Source organism: Onychostoma macrolepis, chromosome 21, assembly GCF_012432095.1.
Source record: "Onychostoma macrolepis isolate SWU-2019 chromosome 21, ASM1243209v1, whole genome shotgun sequence".
In the NCBI taxonomy this organism is placed as follows: domain Eukaryota; kingdom Metazoa; phylum Chordata; class Actinopteri; order Cypriniformes; family Cyprinidae; genus Onychostoma; species Onychostoma macrolepis.
Window position 1 is genome coordinate 13,131,580 of NC_081175.1, and position 22,212 is coordinate 13,153,791.

A 22,212-nucleotide genomic window follows, 5' to 3' on the forward strand; every position below is an offset into this window, starting at 1 on the left:
TTTAATTTTGTTGCACAATAGACAAATAGAATCGGAAGTAAACGCCCAATGCTATTATTGACTAACACTTGCATATGTTTGACAGCCTACATCCTTCATAGATGGACACTGCTGTTATTTGGGTCAAAAATGCATAAATACTCATATCAAATCAGTACATATCAGTACATATCAAACAATCTGTAATAACAGACAAAGCAATAGTGATCATGTAATAAAAACAGTTACTCACATTTGTGTGTTGCAATATTACTGTCAGATCCAATATAGTTGGCACAGCATCATCTTTTAGTTTCAATCTTTCTGGAAATCCCGCGTTGAATTGTGCCTTGTTTGTAAATAAATCTGTGGTAAAATGAAGTGAACAAAGGACCTTTACTGACACAGTCTGGAACTTCTTAAAAAATAAAGTTTATCCACTCTTTCCTAACATTGGGATCAGAAGGAAGGCAACGCAAACACTGTTTTTCCACAACTTGGCACTGCACAGCATCTTCGGCATAGACCTGCGTTTACCACTCTTTTCGTTTACCTACTACGTGGCTAAACAGGCAGCAATGTAGAAGCAGGCGTTGATCTTCTTCTGCGGAGGCGGAGTGTAACCACACTGTTGCATCATAGAGTTGTACATTCCACAAGTTGTCGTTTTGGCAGACTGGCTTCAAAATAAGCTGTTTTTAGACTAACAAGAGTTTTGAGTTCTGTACAGTGACCTCTTATATGTCAAAAGATAAATGGAATTTTCATTTCTCAGTTCATGGGCCTTTTAAGTAACTTTAGTTTAGATATTTATATTTTGTTTGAGTCCTACTAGTCATTTCTTTCTCCCGCTTCCAGCACACAAATCATCCCACTCTCACCCAGCAATTCAAAGCTTCACTCAGTTGCATCAGGTCCCGAGGGAATGCAGACCTCTACTTTGAAGCTGTTCTTAATGTGAATGTTATATTTAGATACACGTAACAGGTTCTTTTTGAATTGTCATTCTCACCAATGTGAATATTCTGTTTCTTTTGTCTGTTACAGAGGTTTATTGATCGTCATCTCTGCAACTGGTGGACACCGTTACTGCTACACTGCCACCATGATTCATTTGCGCCTTCCGTCGACCCCTTTCTCCTTAACTCCTTGCCTTTCCTCTCTCCTCCTCCTGATCTTCCTCTTGGGCCTTGCCCATCTCTCTCAGGCCGGTGGCGACGCGTCCCACAGCAGCCCGGGGAACTGTTCAGGGGAGGACAGCTGCTCTGAGGGTGTTGTCCTGCCAGTATGGAACCCCCAGAACCCCTCTGTAGGCGACAAGGTGGCACGTGCCATCGTCTACTTTGTGGCCCTCATCTACATGTTCTTGGGCATGTCCATCATCGCAGACCGGTTCATGTCATCCATCGAGGTGATTACATCTCAAGAGAAGGAGATAACGATCAAGAAACCCAACGGAGAGACCACCACTGCGACCGTGCGTATCTGGAATGAGACAGTCTCCAACTTGACCCTCATGGCCTTGGGATCGTCGGCCCCTGAGATCCTCTTATCCGTGATTGAGGTCTGCGGGCACAAGTTTGAGGCTGGACACCTGGGCCCAAGCACAATTGTGGGTAGCGCTGCCTTCAACATGTTCATCATCATCGCCATCTGTGTTTACGTGGTCCCAGATGGTGAGGTACGCAAAATCAAGCACTTGAGGGTCTTCTTTGTGACGGCAGCCTGGAGCATTTTCGCCTACATTTGGCTCTACTTGATCCTCTCTGTCTTTTCTCCTGGTGTGGTGGAAGTTTGGGAGGCCGTGCTTACTTTCCTCTTCTTTCCGCTCTGTGTGGTTCAGGCCTGGATCGCTGACCGTCGTTTGCTCTTTTACAAATATGTCCACAAGCGCTACCGTGCTGACAAGAACCGTGGCATCATCATTGAGACGGAGGGTGACGGCATGTTCACCAAGATGGATATGGAGATGGACGGCCAAGGTGCCAATTCCCATCACAAGGAGGCACTTGATGGGATGCTGGCCGGGGTGGAGGAAGGAGGTGGTGGAGGAGGTGGAGGGGAAGAAGAGGAGGCCAGGAGGGAGATGGCTCGTACGCTGAAGGAACTCAAGCAAAGACACCCAGAGAAGGACATGGAGCAGCTGATTGAGATGGCGAACTATCAAGTGCTGGTGCAACAGCAGAAGAGTCGAGCTTTCTATCGCATCCAGGCCACTCGCATGATGATCGGAGCAGGGAACATCCTGAAGAAGCATGCTGCAGACCAAGCCAGGAAGGTGGTGAGCTGCCATGAGGCTAATGCCCAAGAAGAAGACCCTCACACCATCTACCTGGAGTTTGAGCCCTCTCATTATCAATGCTTTGAGAACTGCGGCTCTTTAAAACTCTCTGTAACCCGACATGGTGGAGACAGCGGCTGCACTGTCAAGGTAATGATTCTGCTGTCTTTACCCAACAGTACTTGTGATTACATTGCTGTGATTGTACTTTAATTATATGGATGTGATATCATTTAGAGGCCAAAAACCTAGATGATTCCCAGCAGCGAGGATGTACTCTCAGAGCTATTTTAAATAATTACAGCACTTAGGAGATGAGCAATTAAATGACACTGTTTTAACAGATTTCTGATTAGCTCACTTTTCAATTGTGAAGCTTACCACAGGAAATTAGTTTTAATTATTTTAAGTGGTGTTGATAAGAGGGTGAAATATACTATATTATTATTATTAATATTAATAATACCACATAGACTAATAATTCAATAAATATGATAATTTTGTTATTATTTATTATACATGATTTTGTATTGTTGTTATTATTATATGATTCAATAAAAAAATAATAAAACCAAATATTAATTGTGACCCTGGACCCAATTTTGAAATTGAGATTTATACATCACATGAAAGCTGAATAAATAAGCTTTCAATTGATGTATGGTTTATGATAATATTTGGCCGTGATACAACTATTTGAAAATCTGGAATCTGAGGGTGCAAAAAAAATATATATATATATATTGAGAAAATCACCTTTAAAGTTGTCCAAATGAAGTCCTTAGCTTTGCATATTACTAATCAAAAATTACATTTTGATATATTTACGGTAGGAACAACAACAACAATACAGCATAATAATTATAATAAATGTATAAAATTTAAATATCTATTATGTTGTTATTATTATATAATATGATTAATATTTATAGTTTATTATTTATTATTATTATTATTGTCGTTGGAATATTTAAATTATCATACATCCTCTGCAAAAAGTTACATTATAAGACATTATAAGATATGTATGTGTAAGATCTATGTATAAGACCCCCCATACACTTACTGTACCTCTTCTGAATATAAAAATATAGCATTGCTTCCTCAGCACTTTAGCTGTGTGACAGTAGAAATTGTTCCTGTGTCTAGGTTGACTATCGCACAGAGGATGGCACTGCTAACGCAGGATCAGACTATGAATTCGCCGAGGGCACTCTGGTCTTTAAACCGGGTGAGACGGTGAAGGAGCTGACAGTTGGCGTGATTGACGATGACATATTCGAAGAAGATGAGCATTTCTACGTACATCTCAGCAACCCTCGTGTTGTCCACCGTGCCGAGGTCTCCGTCCTCGACCCTAATGCGGTGTCTCCAGGCAACAGCATTATAGGGTCCAGCCACGCTCCTCCCAAAGCTGCCCTGGGTAACGCGCACACTGCTACAGTGACCATTTACGATGACGACCACGCGGGGATTTTCACATTCGAGAACAATTCCACACGAGTGAGCGAAAGCGTGGGCATCATGCAGGTGAAGGTCCACAGAACATCTGGAGCGAGGGGGAAGGTGGCAGTACCGTACCACACTACCGAGGGAACCGCCAAAGCTGGAGAAGACTATGAAGAGGTGGCTGGCAAACTGGAGTTCCTCAATGATGAGACCATGTAAGTTAAATATTCTTACTTGAATATAATTTTTTCAAGTGTGCATGGGCAGATTTCAAGCAGACAAAATGCTCTTTGTCACCGCCAACACTGATTGAGCCAGATGTTTGCAGAGAGCATATGTTTTTGTGTTCGAATAGGCAAGACTGAATCAAGCCATTCTTGTCATTTAGCTCAAAGCTGCACCCCAATTTGCATACCCCTACTCTGCATACTTGACTAGAGATGGAAAGTTTTAAGTATTTATGAGGCAGTACGTAAGATCTGGGACAAACTGATACATCTTAAAATTGTGTTTTGACATACAATAGCGAAATATAGGTGACAAGTCAGACAAGACAGTTGTTTTTTTAACATTTTTATTTTAGTTATTATTTCATTATTATCTTTTGGGGCTGTCCCTTCATTTCAAATCTATCATAGTGTCAGTGACAAATGCAAATTGGTATGCGGCCCATATCTCAGATTTCTATTTGTAGTCTGCATGTACATGAATGTTTTCACCTCAGATCGGTAGTTAAAGTAAGACTGTGCCCTCATGACCTGGAATGATCAGAGTATGCATGGATTACAGGCTCCAATGCTAAAAAAAGAAACACCCATAGATAAGAGCTAGGCAGAAGGAAATCTATAAGTCACACATAAAAAAGGAATAAACAAGGGATAATGTTGAAGAGATGTGTGAAGTCTGGAAGGAAGCCAGAGAGGGGGAGATGGAGAACGATAAAGCTGCTGAGTTTTCTCAATCCTGAAAATCGATACTGACCTGCACATCAAGCACTGCGCTGCCTGCTGCAGATCTGAGGTGAGCAGGTCAAATGTAGAAAAGAACATGCTGGCAAAAGAGAGAGGGAGGCAGTTGTTGTAAACCGCTTGTTAGGTTGTAGGTAAACAACTGAAATAGACATTGGGGTGAACGTAGCATTGTGATTCATGGATGGACTACATTGACAGTGAGAAAAAAAAGCTCATGCATTCCAAGATGGAGAAGTTCCAATCACAAGCGGCATGCCCATTCAAACTGACAAACCCCTCAGATCCTTAAACCAAGTAGATATTGAATGCAACTTGCAGAAAAAGTGTAAAACTGGACAGTGTGGTGGTATTGTTTTTATTTACCATGAAAGGGAACGGGATTCAAATCCAGACCTATTTTTTCCATTTGCCAAGAATATATCTAACACAAATTAAGATATTTTTGATGAAATCTGAGAGATTTCTGACCCTCAACTACCATGGTAACCAAATGCACCACTATTTCTAATAAACAGGCTTTAAATGTAGGATCACTTGCATAGAAATCAAGAAACCTAATGCTCAATTCCCAATTTAAATACTGCTCTGCTTATTAAAAGTGCCAGTAAAATTCTGCCCTACAAAGGCAAAAGACCTTAACTCGCTAGACTGTGAAACTGAGAAAAATGACTTTAAAGTTTTTTACTTGTCCAGCCAAATTAATTATAGGTAGGACACTGGAAATTTGGCAATTAGATGTTTTAGTAATGAAAATTATCTACATTAAAAAATTGTGATCTCAAACTTGAGCTCAGATTTTTACCCCTATTTTGAAGTTACTGTACTCTGCCTTTGCATTGTCTGCAAAAAGTGAGAAGTCACACCAAGGCAAAAGACAGTAACTTCCACATTATCAATATTTGGTTGCTGATCACCATTTACAAAATCGTTATAGTAACACCTGTATAAAATCTAGTGATCATGGGCTATCTCATATAGGCTATTGCATATAGTAATGTGACTGTATTAATTATTATTATTATTATTTTGACGTAACATGCAGACTAAAAGTTAAACATGTGAGTGGATACCGTTTCGCAACCAATTTATTTGCTATGCTCAGTAACATAAAAGAATGCTAGACATAGTATAATTGCTTATATTGACTTGAATGAAATAGCCTAATCTAAAAGTACGACTTGTTGTGGATTGATGTGAACGCCAGATGCTCAGAAATGCGTGTGGATTAAACATCTCCGACGACGTTCAGCACCATGGATTGATTTTATCGGGTTACAAGAAAAGGTTGGATATGGATTTAATTGCGAACTGTTAGGCTACTGATTTTATGATTGATCATGATACATACGGCATTCAAGTACACACGCATCCAACTAGAAGTGACAGCCTGGTGAATAATCTGCATTACAAAAAGGAAAGAAAAAAAAAGTCTTTAAAGGTTATTCACGATTATGTATTGCTGCCAAGGTGGAGTATGCTTTGTTTGGTAGATCGAGATCTAATTCGTTTGTCTACACCATAATTAAAATGCGGCAGACTTTAATGGACAGTAAAAAAAAAAAAGGCTGAACTCCAAGCCGGTGTTGTACCCATTTTCGACTCCCTGCCAAATTATTACCCCCCTCTCATGGAAATCACTACCCGATTGCCTAATCATAACCCCTCCCCCACACCTAACCCTAAACCTACCAATACTAGGGGGGTAGTAATCTGTCAGGGGTCAGAATTCAGCACAACACCGACACCGTAACTTCATTTTGATGCACAGTTAACCCTTTGATGCACAGGCTATGAAAACCCCTTCTAATGCACAACATGGGTCTAAAATGACCCATATTCATTTCCTATGCTATTTCATGCTTCGCTGGGCATTTTTCTGTTCTATCTTTTGAAATCAGTTTATTTCAGCATTTAATATTGCCTGATCTATAAATTCCATGATCCATGAATATTCAAAATATCTTTTTACAATGACCACAAATTAATATTTAGTTTTTTTCCTATGTTTTGTGTTACTACATCAAGTTTACACACATGGGTCAAAAATGACCCATCTATGCAAGCATGAAAAAAACTAAAGAATAAAGACATTTTGTAAAAAATATATATATATTTTAGCAGTTATTTAGACCAACACATTTAACACTTTAAATATGTTTATTTGCCACTTTCTCACACATAATTTACGCATATCACTGATAACCGATAACACTGAAATTGAACTGTCTGTAGTGCAACTGTAATGAATTGTAGTGAATGTGACCAAATAGATGAAAATAAAACTAACAAAATAAAATCACACAGTTACAGGTACAGTGCCATCTCAAACTGCCATCTCTGTGCTTACATGCCTCACAATTGACAACTACAGGTTTGTGCTCCTTGCGTACAGGCCTGACACTGAACACCAGCTGATGACTTGTCTGTCTTTGGCAGCTGGGCAGATCCTGCACCTCTTCCTCTTCGATTGATCCTCCTGTCCTGTGGCCGGGTGGTGACTGTGTTTTGTTTTTTATACCACATCTTCCCATTGCCTCTGTAATATGGTTTTGAAGGGGCCTGCCCTCCAAGCATCTCTTCATATGTGGCATGACAAGCTCTTTGACCAGCTCCTGTGCATTGGTCACACCAGCCATGTAATCAGGGTGTTGTGCAGTGAAGTTGGTGTTGGCCAGGGGTGGTCAGCGTCGGTCCTGGAGAGCAACAGTCCTGCAGAGTTTTGCTTCAACCTTGATAAAATCTCACCTGCCTGTAGCTTTCCAGTAACCCTTAGACCTTGATTGGCTTGTTCAAGTGTGTTTGCACCGATGTTTAAAGGTGCTATGTAGAAGGTGCCATATAGCACTTTATTGCAGTGGTTCTTTGGCTTGTTATCATAGGGGAACCTCTTTTGGTACTATATGGCACATATTCTTAAAGATAAGAAGCTTAATAGCACATTTTTCAAAATGTGGTGTGACGGGAGGAGCCAACGACAGACACAGTGGGTGTGGCGTCAGGCCTCGGAGAGGCTTTTATTAACAAAATAAAGTGTCCAGGGAAAGAAGTGTCCAAAATAAACAGGGGGTCTGGTGTCCTCGTCGTGCTGCGGGGCTCGTGAAGGAGGGCAGTGTTCCAGGAGGGGAAGGGTCCAGGGAAGGGGCGGAGTCCGGCGGCCGCACGCGCTCCCACTCGGGTCTGGGGCGCGAGGGCGGCGGCTTCATCACAGCGGCGGCTCTTACACGTCGTCCACGGCCTTTGGTAGGACTTGTACGGCCCGACATCCTGGTCCGACGGCCGTAATACGGGTGCGGCTTTCGTCCGGACCGCGGGTTCGCAGCTCACGCCTTCAGTGGCGCGATGTCCCCACGCACCCTTCCTGGACCCACGAGGACACCAGCGTGCATGCACGGGGAAGAGACCGGTCTCGAGGAGAGGCGCTGGGCATTTAACAGCGGCGGTGATGAGGCTTCATTCAGTCCAGCTGTGCCTCATCACACGCCGCCAGCCCGCGTTGATCCCACGCCCCTCCTCTCATCCACCCACTCCAGTCGGGAGCCTGGTGAAGGGCGGCGAATAAGGGACGGGGTGGTGATGATGATGAGGGGGAGGGCCACCGATCCGTCACAGTGGTTACACAGAACCATGAGAGGTTCCATATATGACTACCGTAGATGAGCCAATATGCTTCTAAATGACACTTTTACTGAATGATAAGTAATCATTTCTTACCAAATTGCAGCTTTAAAGATTCAATTTCATAATGCTTACTGAGAAACAAAATACACCCCACTTTCAAAACCTTTAAATTTATTTCTTTCAGCAGCAAATAAAATGAGTGCTGACAAGCCAGGGAATATATTGTATACAACATCACAATATACAGGGAGTTGTTGTTTTATACACATACAAAATAATGCAACAAGCTTGAAATATGTACATTTTTGAAAAAGAGAGAGTCCTGGTTTACTATACTGTAGCCCTGTAATCAGGTAACTTTTTCGCCTATGGTCTTAGGCCTACATTAGTTCTTTATTTATTTGGAAAATCTAGTCTTTTTAACATTAATAGTGAGTGAGTGAAATTACTGAAAATTAATAATACACAACCACTTGCAAACTAAGTTGTATACTGCAGTGTCTTTCACTTTTTCACTGTCAACAGCGTGCTAACATTTTTGTAAGTCCTTCAGTATTTAAAAAACAATAGAAATTGCAACTAGACCTGGAATAGAGAATATTGACTTACTGTGACAGGAAGTAGTGTAAATCTGTGAATGAATGTTCCGTGTAGGGACACTGTGTAGGGACCATGTCAGTTAGAGCACAGTTCATTCATGGAGCTCTTTTCTGACGAGCTCCTGATCTGAATCAGGAGTGTTAAATAAGTGATATATGTACAACATGGCAGGGGGCAGGTCGCCAGGACTGGAATTGAGAACCGCTGCTACAGGAGGAGTCTCAGCGCTGTTGAGATGTCCTCGCTCTCCTCTGTGATTAACTATCCACCCAACGTGAGCAAAATGTGGTCTGCACGCGATAACCCTCCCTACAGACTTTAAGCTTCATCTTAGGTGTTGGGATGGGCTGGTCTGAGAATAGACCTGGGGGAGAGGGGATAATAGCATTAACCATCTTCTCATATTTATTTGCAAGGCAAACCTTATGAGTTAAATTAATTTTAACTACTGTCATACAAAACTGAACAAAATTTTCTCTTCAATTTGATAGCATAGTTTGTATAGACCAACAAACTAAAAAATGAATGTTTTCATTGAAATCATCTGAATAACAAAATGTGCAATAAGTGTAGTGCTTTCATTAGATTGTGTTTCACACACTGTAGTCAACTGTTCATGGCTCACCTCAATTTCAAACAGCAACCCCAGGTCCTCCTTGAACAGAGCAGGCAAGAGCAGAATAGCTGCTTCCAACTGTAGGCCTTTAAACAAATTAGCCAAATTAACCTCATTAGTTTAACATAACATGGTGGATGCTTTTACCCTTTTTTTTAACATCCATTACTGTGTGTAATCCAGATAAATGCAGGAAAGAAGACAGGTATGATCTCAGGCAGAGCGGTAGGGTGTCAGTCAGTGGTACAATGAAAATCTAAGCAGTAATGATTTAATTACCTTTTTTCAGTCTGCCATCTTCAGTCATCAATCATGCACCTGAACTTCTCCTTCAGGGGACTCCACAGAACTTTAAGGACTCGGGGTGTCATTACAGAGAACTGTGTGAGAATTTTTTGGTGCATGTCAACATTGACGTGGTCTCACAGATCCAAAAGGAGCTTATGTTAAGAGGAAGGCAAAGGAGGAAAGACATGTATTAAAATATAGTCATAACTCATTCAATTAAATAAGGAGGCAATTAACACACTACTGTACTGACCATTTTGGCAAGTCTGAAACACAGGAACTCAGAGAGAGTTCCAGCATGAAAATCTGTAACAACATTAGAGGAATAATTTAATCAAAAATGTAATTCCAAACCCATATAACTCACTTTTGATGAACACAAAACACATTCTTTAAAAAAGCACCCACAAAAACTTGTTAAAAGTAGCTTATATAAGTCATGTGTCATATCTTGTGAGGTGACAAAATCACTTTTTAACAAAGTTTTTTTTTTTTTTAACTCACTCAATATATAAAGTTTGAGTATACTGAAGAGAGTTATTTCAAATGAATATTCGAAAATAGCACTCAAACCCGGTAAATCGACACATCAAAATAACTCAATGTACAAGCTTCATGATATGATATGATATGATATGATATGATATGATATGATATGATATTTGATCACGAGACATGCAAGAATCAATGATTTATATTACCATTTTAAATTTGGGGAGTTTATAATGGTTTGATTTGTCAATATGATGTTACAAAAAGCAATGTAAATGAGGTATAACACTTACTTTAGGTGTCTTATTGATAATTGTAATCTTTTTGCCTGCTCCGCATCGTGAATCAAAGCAAATGTCTCTCTGAGAAAAGTTTAGGAGCACACATCACATAAATGTCATTGTAAAACAATATGATGTTATAAATACATATTGTGAGTGAGGTAAATCACTTACTTTTGGTGTTTTCCAAAAAGCAACATCATCTTCTCAGTATCACGAGTCCAAAGAAAATTGTCTATGAGAAAAGTTTAGGACTGCACAGCACAAAAATATCATCATAAAATAATATTATGTCATGAAATACACCTCAACCTCCCCAAAGAACCGCTGAAGAACCATTTTTTTTGTTGAGTGTAACACTCTGGATAAAGAGTGCACAACAAGCAATTGATCTTGTATATACTGATTATATATTGTCGCTGCCAGACATAAACCTTGTGTCCAAAACCATTTATTTTCAGAAACACTGACAGACATAAAGGGTGACCAAGAGCACTGATTTATGACAAAAAATAAAAAGGTTGAAATATGGATGAAATATGGAGATACAAGGTTTCTGCCTGACAGCAATGATATACTGTATACTTGTATATAATATATTATTTTGACTTATTTTGTTGACCTAGCTAACATTAGTTAGCAGCTAAAATAGAATATGTCAACAACAAGCTAGTTAACAGTATTGGACATGTTTCTTTGTCTAACTAGTAATAGATTTCAAGGTCAAGGTAACCTTAGCCTAACATTCAAATATTATGTCCATTTATCTTCCACAGTAAATCAAATATATTCTGTGGTAATAAATAATAAAATAAGACTAAATGCATCAATTATACAAAAGCAGCCATGTTGAGTTGTGAAATGTGGGGCAGGTGAATAGTTTTCTGCAGTAAATATGTTCATATGTGCAAAAAAATAGCAAATAATCAAAGGTTTCTATATGGGTCATTTTTGACCCATATGTGTAAAATTGATGTAGAAATACAAAAACTGTGTTTTTTTTTGTTTTTTTGTTTTTTTTTGTTTTTTTTGCTTTATAAAGTGAAGAAAGGAAAAATAAACAAAATGATTTGTGGAAATAAAAAACAAGATATTTAATGAATACCTGGAATAATAAATGATAAAATGCATTTATTTTGAAGATTCATCAAAGAATCACTAAGACATTATTGAAATAACATAGGAAATGAATATGGGTCATTTTAGACCCATGTGTCTAAAATTGATGTAGAAATACAAAAACTGTGTTTGTTTATAAAGTAAGGAAGGAAAGGTAAACAAAATGATTTGTGGAAGTCAAAAACAACATGTTTAAAGACTATCTGGAATAATAAATGATAAAAAAAAAATTATTTCAGAGATTCAGCAAAGAAACACTCAGACATGACTGAAATAACATTGGAAATGAATACGGGTCATTTTAGACCCATGTTATGCATTAGAAGGGCAGTGACACAAAAACTATTTTTATTCAAAAAGTAAGAAATAAAAAATAAAAATAAGAATATGTGATGATCAAAAACAAGTTAATTGAGGAATTCCTGGAATTCTGAATAATGAAATTCATTTCTTGCAAAGATATAGAAAAAATAATCTCATTCAGGTCACTTTAGACCCATGTAGTGCATCAAAGGGTTAAACAAAGTCAGAACCCCCATAACTCAATTTGAGCGTTCCAAACAAAGTGAAAGAGCGGTAACTGGTGTTATAATACGGTGTTCTGCCTTGGTTTCTCTGGGGCTTTTTGAAGTTACGGTTTGAGACGACCCATTATTTTCTCGGAAAAACAACGAAATTGACTCAAGACACTTATGTACATGATAAAGGATGTCTTGAATGTCCCAAAAATATCAGTAACTCATTTTGGACAAAAATCGAAGTTACGGTCTTTTGCCTTTGCATGGTAGAATTGTCCTGGCCATTTTAGGATATATTTGTACTGAAAAATGTCAGTTCTTTTAAAATGTCACAGGTTTTTTGTTTTGTCCACTGCAAACCAAAGAAATGCATGGGTGAATGGCAAAAAATGGATCATTTTAAAACTTTCTAGAAAAAAAGTCTTGCATTATTTGATGCTTTGCTTTGGCTATATCTGAATATTAGACTGAGATTTCATCATGTTTCCTTGTGCATACTAAATGTTTCTTTGCTTTTGGGCATATCTCACCGCAGGCACAAAGTGAGTCAGGACTGGTGCCGGTGCTCCCTCCAAAACAATATGCGTATGACGCCCATGATTCCTCTGGTTTGTAAGATTGGACTAGGAACAATATGACAATATGGAAGGGGAGCACAATGAATGAGAAATGAGAGCAAGGACATATGGAAGCATCGATCGACGTTATTAGTTGAAAAGTAAGAGAGCAGCGAAATGAAGAGAGGCATAATGGCGTGCAAGGCATCATGGGATGGACAAAATTAAACCATGATGTGATGATAAAGCACAAGCTATAATTCACAGAGGAGGAAAGAGAGAGAACAAGAGAGAGAGAGAGAGAAGAGGTGAGAGGCAGGTGCGCGGGCGGAAGGGAAGGTAGAACGAGGGAGGCATGAGAGATGAGGGTGATTTGTTTGAACAGTTCACTCATACTGTTCAGTGTGTTGGGCAACTAGAGAGGGTTACAGAAGTCAAGCACTGTGTGGGAGTGTGTGTATGGGTGTGTGTGTTTTACACAAAATGTGTCATACTGAAAGTGTTGTCTATCATGGAAAGATCTGACCTGTGTGAGTGTATGTTGATTCTAAAGGGTGAGTATTTTTGGAGGTGAGTGAATGACCGTGTGCCACATACGAGCTTTTGCGTGTTCAGAAGTGGAAACTGATTGATTATAATATGTATGCCACCCAAAATATTACTTTAACCTCAATTCAACTTGAAAATGTTACCTTGTTTATCTTTTTTATTTGAAGTTTTTTTTAGAATGATTATTAATTCATACATTAAAATGTGAATGTGTATTCTCATTTTCACATTGTTATTATGTAAACAGGAAGTTAGTATATAGACTAATGTAATGTAAGTTTATTTCAAATAAGACATAACCGAGGGAGTTAGATGTAAACTGACTGATTCGCTGATTCACTTTTTGCCTGACTAAAGTTCGAAGTTGGCATGAAATGGAAATTCACCCTACATATTTTCTAAATGCATCTTATTTATCTTTTTGCATCCATTCATCCATGTCATTTTTAAATGTTTTTTACAATGTAATTTTTAATCAAAATGCTATAACTCAATCTTTCAGTGAAACGACAGTTCTCTCTGGTGACTTTTCTTTTTCGGTAATCTGTTTCTCTTAGATGTACATCAAAATACAGAAGAAAATTGCTACATCAATTACATCTCAGCTCTTAATCATTGTTACGCATTTGCAACCACTTCAGTTGTAGTCTTTAACCCTATATGGCAATTAACAGATAAATGGTTGATATTAAAATGGTTAGTTCACTCAAAAATGACAATTCTGTCATTAATTACTAACCCTCACGTTGTTCCAAACCCGTAAGACCTTTGTTCATCTACAGAACACAAAGTAAGATATTTTTTATGAAGTTCGAGAGCTTTCTGACGTGGAACTCTCGTGAATCGCAGCAGACTAACCTGGAAAAGCAAAAATCATTGAGCAAAATCATTATTTTTGTTTTCTTTGCACACAAAAAATATTCTCGTAGCTTCATAAAGTTAAGGTTGAACCACTGGTGTCACATGGACTATTTTAACGAAGTCCTTACTACCAATCTGGGCCTTGAACATGTCAGTTGCATTGCTGTAGAGGTCTGCGCGGGACTGTTTTTTTAGTCCCGCTCCCGCAAGGTTTTATTCCGCACCCACCCGGTCCTGCGATATATTCACTCTCAGTTCTCCCGCTGTCCGCTTAGAATAATTTTCTTCCCGACCCGACCGTTCCCGCTAAATTTAGATCTCATTTCCAGAATCTCACATTTAAATTTCCTCTACTAAAAGAAAGAGAGATAGGTTAACAAATAAACGTGTAGTCTGCACAAAATTGTATTTGTTATTTTATTCGTCTTGTCAAGAGTCTTGAATTTATTGACAGCAAAATGTTAAACGAATTTTGTGTCTTAAGACATAAAATTTGTTTAACATTTTGCTGCCAACACAGTAGGAAAAAAGTGTATTTTTATTCGTCTTGTCAGGATACAATTTGTTTAACATTTACAACACAATAGGAAAAAGTGTCGCAGAAAAAAAATGTAAGTTGTACAAAAATAGCCTATTAGTTATTTTATTTGTCTTGTCAAAATACTAGTTTAACATTTTGCTGTTAACACAGTAGGAAAAGTGTCGCAGAGAAAAATAAATAAATATGAAACGCGTGACGCAGAGAGCACTGGTTCATGCGTGCAGCACGTGCATAACAGTCCTGAGTGCAGGCTGTACCGGTGGTCAATGAGAATAAAGTGCAAATATGCTGTTCTGAAAGGATGTCGTGAACAGGATATTGTTAAACCGCCCACTCCCGTTCAAATTACACCAGAGTTACCGACCGCTACCGTGTTTTATTTGGGAATTTAATCCCGCGTCGCAAGAAATCTGGTCGGGTCCCGCGGGAGAGCCGCGGGAATGCAGACCTCTACATTGCTGTTTATGCAGGGTCTCTTGTATTTCATCAAAAAAATCTTAATTTGCATTCCGTAGATGAACAAAGGCCTTACGGGTTTGGAACGACATGAGGCCGAGTAATTAATGACTGACATTTTTGGGTGAACTATCCCTTTAAAGTAAAATACTGTTTGGTTAAAATAAATAAAAAACAATCAATAATGGAACTTTTAAGAAACCTAAATCGTTCAGTGAAATCATGTTGAGAGTTGATGAATTCCTTACAATTCCCATCTCTAGATATGTGTGAGTGTGATCACTCCTGAGAGCATGTTGGAGGTGGTGTGGAATTGTGTATAGTGTGTCTGTGTGGGTGGATGAGTGAATTTGACTCCAGATATGATTCTCTTAGCTTGTGCATATATGTTTATATTGCCTGCATTCATGCTCGAAGCATGTATGCACATGTGTGGAAATAAATGCATGTGAGGGTCTGGTTTTTGAAGTTTTGAGTTTTATCTATAGCTTGTTTTGTATCCTTTGAATGGGTTTTGTATTTCCGTGTGTGTGTGTATGCATTTGTGTGCTTTTGCGTATGTGCAAATGAGTGTGTTTGTCAGTGGATTTCTGCTGACCAGACAGCTGAACCGCTTCTGCCAAACAGCACAACAGAAGCTTAACTCTTATTCCCACTGCAGTCACAATTTCAGACAACTGACACCCGACAGCAGCAGACCAGGGGATTCTTGGTACTTGTGTGTGTGTGCACTAGATTGTAAAGTGGTCCCACAATTCAAGCAGCTAATGAGGAACTTTAGAGACTCGGCTGAAATTCAAGTGTGCATTTTGGTGTGTAATCATTCCCATTAAAAAAGAATGACATATAGGGAGAATTTTAAACACTCTCAGTACCCTGCGCTCCGATTGCGGGCTGATCCATTCACCCTCTCCTCCGCACCCACTGTGAGTTTATATGACTGCTTGTGTTATTTTCCTGTTTGTTCTGCTATTCTCATATGAAGATGAGAATCCGTGCCAAAGAAAATTGAGTTGAAGCGGTGTGAAGTGGGCTATGAGTGCGCTTATGTAAGCGCTGCTCTCAGAACAGGCAGGAAACATGCACACAGCAGAGGCTTACATGATGATCAGTGTGAGTAAAGAAAAGAGCGAATCGATATGAGCGGGATCCGCCGGCTCTGAGAGTTTGTGGGGTGTGACGAATCGATAGTGACCCAGCCTTCTGACACAAACAATCTGCATGCTGAACATCCCCACTGATTTAAAAATGTGGGAAAGCCTTAGGACCATATTTAGACACAGATTCTGTAAAGGATCATCATCCTAACAGAATGCCTGCCGAATCATTTTATGAGCCATATCGATTTTAATTGATGTACTTGAATTCATTTCAATATTAATTTAATCTCTTTTAGGTTACAACACATATTCTGATGTCTAGAAAATGCTTACAGACATTGCTCACCCAAATATGAATATTCTGTCTGACTTTATTTGTTATGTTGAACACTTGATAAGGGCTGTGTCCAGATGATGGCCTACAATTTTGATTGGAAAGTCATTATTAGGTAAAGTGCAATATCTGTGTTTTCTATATATTGTTATTAACAGTAATAAATGAAACAAATTTAAACTAAAAATATATGCGTTAAAATACAGTGTATTAAAATGTACAAAAATATTAAAATAGGAATGTTCACATTCTTTGATATGTATTTAAAATGAAATTTCATTATTTGGTGCCTTCCACAGGTTTTCTGTTATTAAAGTTAACATTTAATTAAGTAATTGAGTAATTTGATAGACAATCAACTATATTGCTATATTCTGAAAAAAGAGAAATGTATCATGGTTTTCACACAAATATTAAGCAGTTTTCAATTGATGATAATAAAAAATTGTTTCCTTGAGCAGCAAATGTGCATATTTAGAATGATCTCTGAAGGATCGTGTGACACTGAAGACTGGAGTAATGACTGCTGAAAATTCAGCTTTGTGGATCATACCGACCTCAAACTTATAAATGCAAATGAACTTCAGTAATAGTGCCACAGCAATAAAAAAAATTCAAAAAAAAAAAAAAAAGGCTGGAAAAGAGCTGCTTGCACATTCTGCTATATAACTCTGTTTGTGCGAACAAGGAATTCAGAATGGTTTGGAATGACATGAGCGTGAGTAAATGGTGACAGAATTTTTATTCCTTCGTTTTTATATGCATTTGCACAGTATCGAAAACGAAGTGCTTCATGCATCAGTGTATGCATATGAACAAACATGTTTGTGGTTTAATAATTGACATTTTCTGTTTCCACTGGATGAAGAATGCAAGCTTTTTCTCTGACAGCTTAACTGAAGACAAAGCATCATTGTGTCATTTTTTCCTAAGATTGGGAAATAGAGATTAAATGGAGCAAATCTTTTCTCCAGACAGTGACAGCACTGATTAGCATTTTGTTGCTTGCTCTTCTTGTTGAAAAACAAGTTCTTGCACTACTTCATCAACCTCACTTCCCTTCATAAACACACATACAAATGGGTGAACACAGAAGCCCTGCCAAGCTCATAATGTTTGAATGTCTCTGCTAATGCTGCCACCATAAGCTGTGGCTTTAAATTCAGAAAGCCTTCAGGCGCAGCGATTCACCATCCGATTAGTGCATCTACATGAAATTATATCCCTTTAATCCTATAATATCTTGTTATTCACCTTCAATTTCTCACTTAGAATATTTAAAATGGCCATCAGCACAGCTCAGCCAATCAGGCGAACAGTTATTCCAAGCCTTCTGTGGTTTCGTAGGTCCGAAGGAGGGATACATAAGCATAAAAATGAATCATCCATCAAATATCAGTTAGTAATGGTTACTAGTATCACGGAAAATGATATGCATTCAGAAGAGCCATGTTCTAATGAATTTACAAAATTTCTAAGCGATTATTATCAGGGGAACCAATTCCAGTTCTTTCATTAAATCCCAATTTCAGCTCATCTTTAAGAGTCACGCTAAGCATTTTCCTCCATTTGTTCACCCTCTCTCTCTGTCATGCATCCCATAGCATATTTTCATCACTCCATCCATCTTCACGGGTATCAAAAACTGAATGGGAGAGCTGTAAATTTCACACTGTCTGCACAAATAGACCAGGATATAAACAAAGTGGGAAGCAGATCAATGGAAATGGAGGGCCGAAGGATGTGAATGAATGTTTGAGAATGAATGGCTTCACCAGCCTTTTTCAACTTTAAGTTCAGAAAGATCACTGTTAAAGGTAAACCTAATCTTTAAAGGGGCACTCTCATTTTTTCATCATTTAAAAAGATTTGCGTCTAAATAAAGGAAGAGTACTTTTGAAAAAATGTGTATAAAATCATGTTCACTCATATAAAATGCCAGTAATATCAGAAGGCTAAAAGCTAGTTTATTTTCCATAGACCAGCTTAACAGTGTGTATTTTGCACAGCACCAGATGGAATGGCAAAAATAATGATCATTTTTTACAGGTTTTTAAATAATATCCCTCATATATTCACTATTAAGAGGAACTAAACTATTAAAAATTGTTTTCTGTGAAAGATGAAATGCATTAAAATGTAATATTAGATGAAAAATAGCTTAGATAAGGTAATAGATAATATACATAATATTAAAAACTTAGAAATGTTGCCTTGGCAGCTAATTGAAACAAATATGTTGATATACTAAGATTACTAAAACAAAACAAAAATAAAAATAAATGAAAGATAAATAGAAATATATATATAAAAAAAACCTGGCAATAAAAATGACAAAAGCACATAACAAAATTGCTAAAACCTAACAAAAAAATTACAATTATAAAAATTAAATGAAAATATACAAATAAAAGCATATTTAAAATATGAATACGTACTAAAATAATATATAAATAATACTAAAAATAACTGCTGTGATGGTAAAGCTGAATTTGCAGCAGCCATTACTTCAGTCTTCAGTGTCACATGATCCATTAGAAGTCATTCTAATATGCTGATTTGGTGCTAAAGAAATTTTTTTTATTTTTTTATTTTTTTTGTAATATCAAAATGAAAATCCTTGTGCTGCTTAATAATTTTGTGTAAACCATTTTTTTTTAAGAACTATTTTTTTGAAATTGAAAATTTTTAATATTAAACATACTGTTACATCAATTTAATGCACCCTTGCTAAATAAAAGTATTGATTTCTTTCAAAAATCTTACTGACCCCAAACTATTGAACAGTACAGCGTATGGCTGAAGGTGTGAAATAGCGGTTGAGGTTCTGACACATTGAGCTGTGATCCTCATTACTAGCTTGCAACATTTCCTGACTCAATTTTCCTCCATAAAAGGCCAAAGATAAAATGAAGGAATCTGGATTCTAAGAATCTGCTTGAGTGTGTGACCATAAGATGACACTGGTAGGGAAGAGCTGCTTGCACAGAACAACTTGTACCTCCCCATAACCCAACAATTTCCTGTGAAAAAGAGATAGAGCTAGTGAGCAAAGAAGTGAGATCTAGTGATGAAGCCCACCTGCTCTTGTGTCCCCTCAAAACCCTGCGTTAGTGTCCCACACATTTGGAGGCTCTTCCGTCACCTCTCCCGAAATATTCCGGCTGTCATTTTCACCCCTATTCACACCCGAGCAAGCATCTGATGTTCAGGATGTTTGCTGTGACATCAGTTTAGATTGAAGACTGTTTATCTGCAACTATGTGTCTCTGTGAACAAAGCGCTTTGATTGGCTGGATGGTTTATGTAAAAGGGTTATTTTATTGAGGAAAAGGACTAATTTTAAGCGATGACCGCTGGAGACCTTCCAGCTGGCAATGACAGTGTTGCCATAATGCCTGCCTTTAAATCTTTCTTCTCTCCTCCTTTTCTCAGCATTCTCCCTCCTATCTCCATCCATCATCCCCCACCTCCTCGCCTCTGAATTATGAATTAACAGCACGGCACAATTATGATATCCTTGCCAGTACTTTGAAGATGGGGGAAGAACAATGCTGCAAGAGCTTAGTTTCTATTTTAATTTATCAGGGGCATAGCGTAAGCGTCTCAGATTTAACGTTATCATCCCTCTGTTTTCCTCTCTCTATTTTTTGAAATGAAGATAATCGTATAGCTTACCTCAATTGGCCTATTACTTCAGTTTCTTATTTTAGATTTGAAGTAGAGCAATTTCCCAGACATAAATATCATTTGATTTTTCGGTGCTTTGACGTCAAAAGCACCATTATCTTATGAAATGAAGCTTAAACAGCTTTGAAGGGAAAGTTGGTTTCATTACAGCTGAGTATGTACATTCATTTAAAAAAACAAAAACAATTATAGACTTTTTTTGTAAAATAAATAAAATATTATCTTTTGTTGTCATTTATGTGTTCTCATGTCATTCCAAACTCATAATATCACTTTGTGCGTGTTGCTACCTCAGTTGTAACTAGGGTTTATTTGAGTTACTGCCTTTCTATGGACTTGAACCAGTCTAGCCATTCTCCTCTGATCTCTGGCATCAACAAGGCATTTTCGCCCACAGAACTGCCGTTCACTGAATTTTTTCTCTTTTTTGGACCACTCTCTGTAAACTCTATATGGTTGTGCATGAAAATCCCAGTAGATCATCAGTTTCTGAAGGACTCAATCCAGCCTTTCTGGCACTAACAACCATGCCACATTCAAAGTCACTTTATCTTGTTATCTTAAATCACCTATCTTCTCTATTCTCATGCTCAGTTTGAACTTCAGCACATTGTCTTAACCACATCTACATGCCTAAATGCATTGAGTTGCTGCTTCATGCTAAGTTTACTTTAAATTTGCATGTTTACTTCACATTTTGGAAATGTTTGCCGCATTCTTAGCACAAAATAAATGTATTTCAAATGCATTTCAGTATGTATATATTTTGTAAGTTATAACATGTTTCAGTGATGTTAGAACGAACCCCAAGTCTTGCTGTTATGACTAACCCCGAGTCTTGCTATTATAAATAACCCAGTCTTGCTGTTACAACTAATGCGGAGTTCACACTGCACGATTTACAAACTCGTCGGATCGCCGTTGTTTTCACACTGCATGACTATCTAGGGTAGCATTCAGTCGCTGCTGTATTCACATTGCACGATGGATCGGCTACAGGGGCTATCAAATTGCATGATTTCACAATCACCGACAACGCTGTCTGATCTGCAAACTACGTTTCACAACAAAACACACGCGAGAAGTGATAAGGAAATAAAGCGAGAACCCGCGTGCGTCAGACCGGAGTTCTCAAGCAAGACTGGAAGTATTCAAAAAAATATAGCCCGCAAATTGTCTGTGCGCAAATTTCCAGCTACAAAAAGAAAAACACATTATACAGGAGGGAGATGCAGGGAACAGGGATTGTGTGTTCTGCAAAGAAAAGTCAATAATAATTTTGCAGTAACTGTTGATATTGCGGCTGGTCAAGCAAATGTTTGTGCTTGTTTCTGTATGATATAATTGTATATATCTATTAAAATACTGATATTCTGGTCTATAACTCCTCCCCGAACTTACCTCTGCCCTGTATCTTGGTCTCTCATTGGCTGAAGGTCTTCACCAATGTAGTTTTCAGTCAGAAATCATTGCACACAGCGTGATTGTGAATCGCCAACAGCTCCAGATATTTAGCATGCCAAATATTTCGCAGGCGTCGGCCGCATCGGCGATTCTCTCAGATCGCGTCTTTTCACTATTCACACTGCGCAATTGTCACTCGTGTGAACGAGCACCGATTTGCCTCCGATTTCGGGCATTTGTCAGCGATTCTCTCAGATCGCGTCTTTTCACTATTCACACTGCGCAATTGTCACTCGTGTGAACGAGCACCGATTTGCCTCCGATTTCGGGCATTTGTCAGCGATTCTCTCAGATTGCGTCTTTTCACTATTCACACTGCTCGATTGTCACTCGCGTGAACGAGCACCGATTTGCCTCAGATTTCGGGCATTTGTCGACAATTTATCAAAACTCAGAGTCTTGCTATTACAACTAACCCGAGTCTTGCTGTTACAACTAACCCGAGTCT

At 38.4% G+C, this 22,212-nt stretch overlaps 1 protein-coding gene across 2 annotated transcripts in view; it reads left to right on the plus strand.

Annotated features, from left to right (window-relative positions):
• Window positions 1-22,212, plus strand: part of slc8a4a (solute carrier family 8 member 4a) — an 89,526-nt gene that overhangs the window by 26,012 nt on the left and 41,302 nt on the right. For both annotated transcript variants that reach the window (XM_058757784.1, XM_058757785.1), the window contains 2 exons: window positions 1,027-2,410; window positions 3,410-3,924. In XM_058757784.1, the coding sequence (XP_058613767.1) occupies window positions 1,085-2,410; window positions 3,410-3,924 (1,841 nt within the window). In that variant the 5' untranslated portion in view covers window positions 1,027-1,084. The remainder of the gene's footprint in view (window positions 1-1,026; window positions 2,411-3,409; window positions 3,925-22,212) is intronic.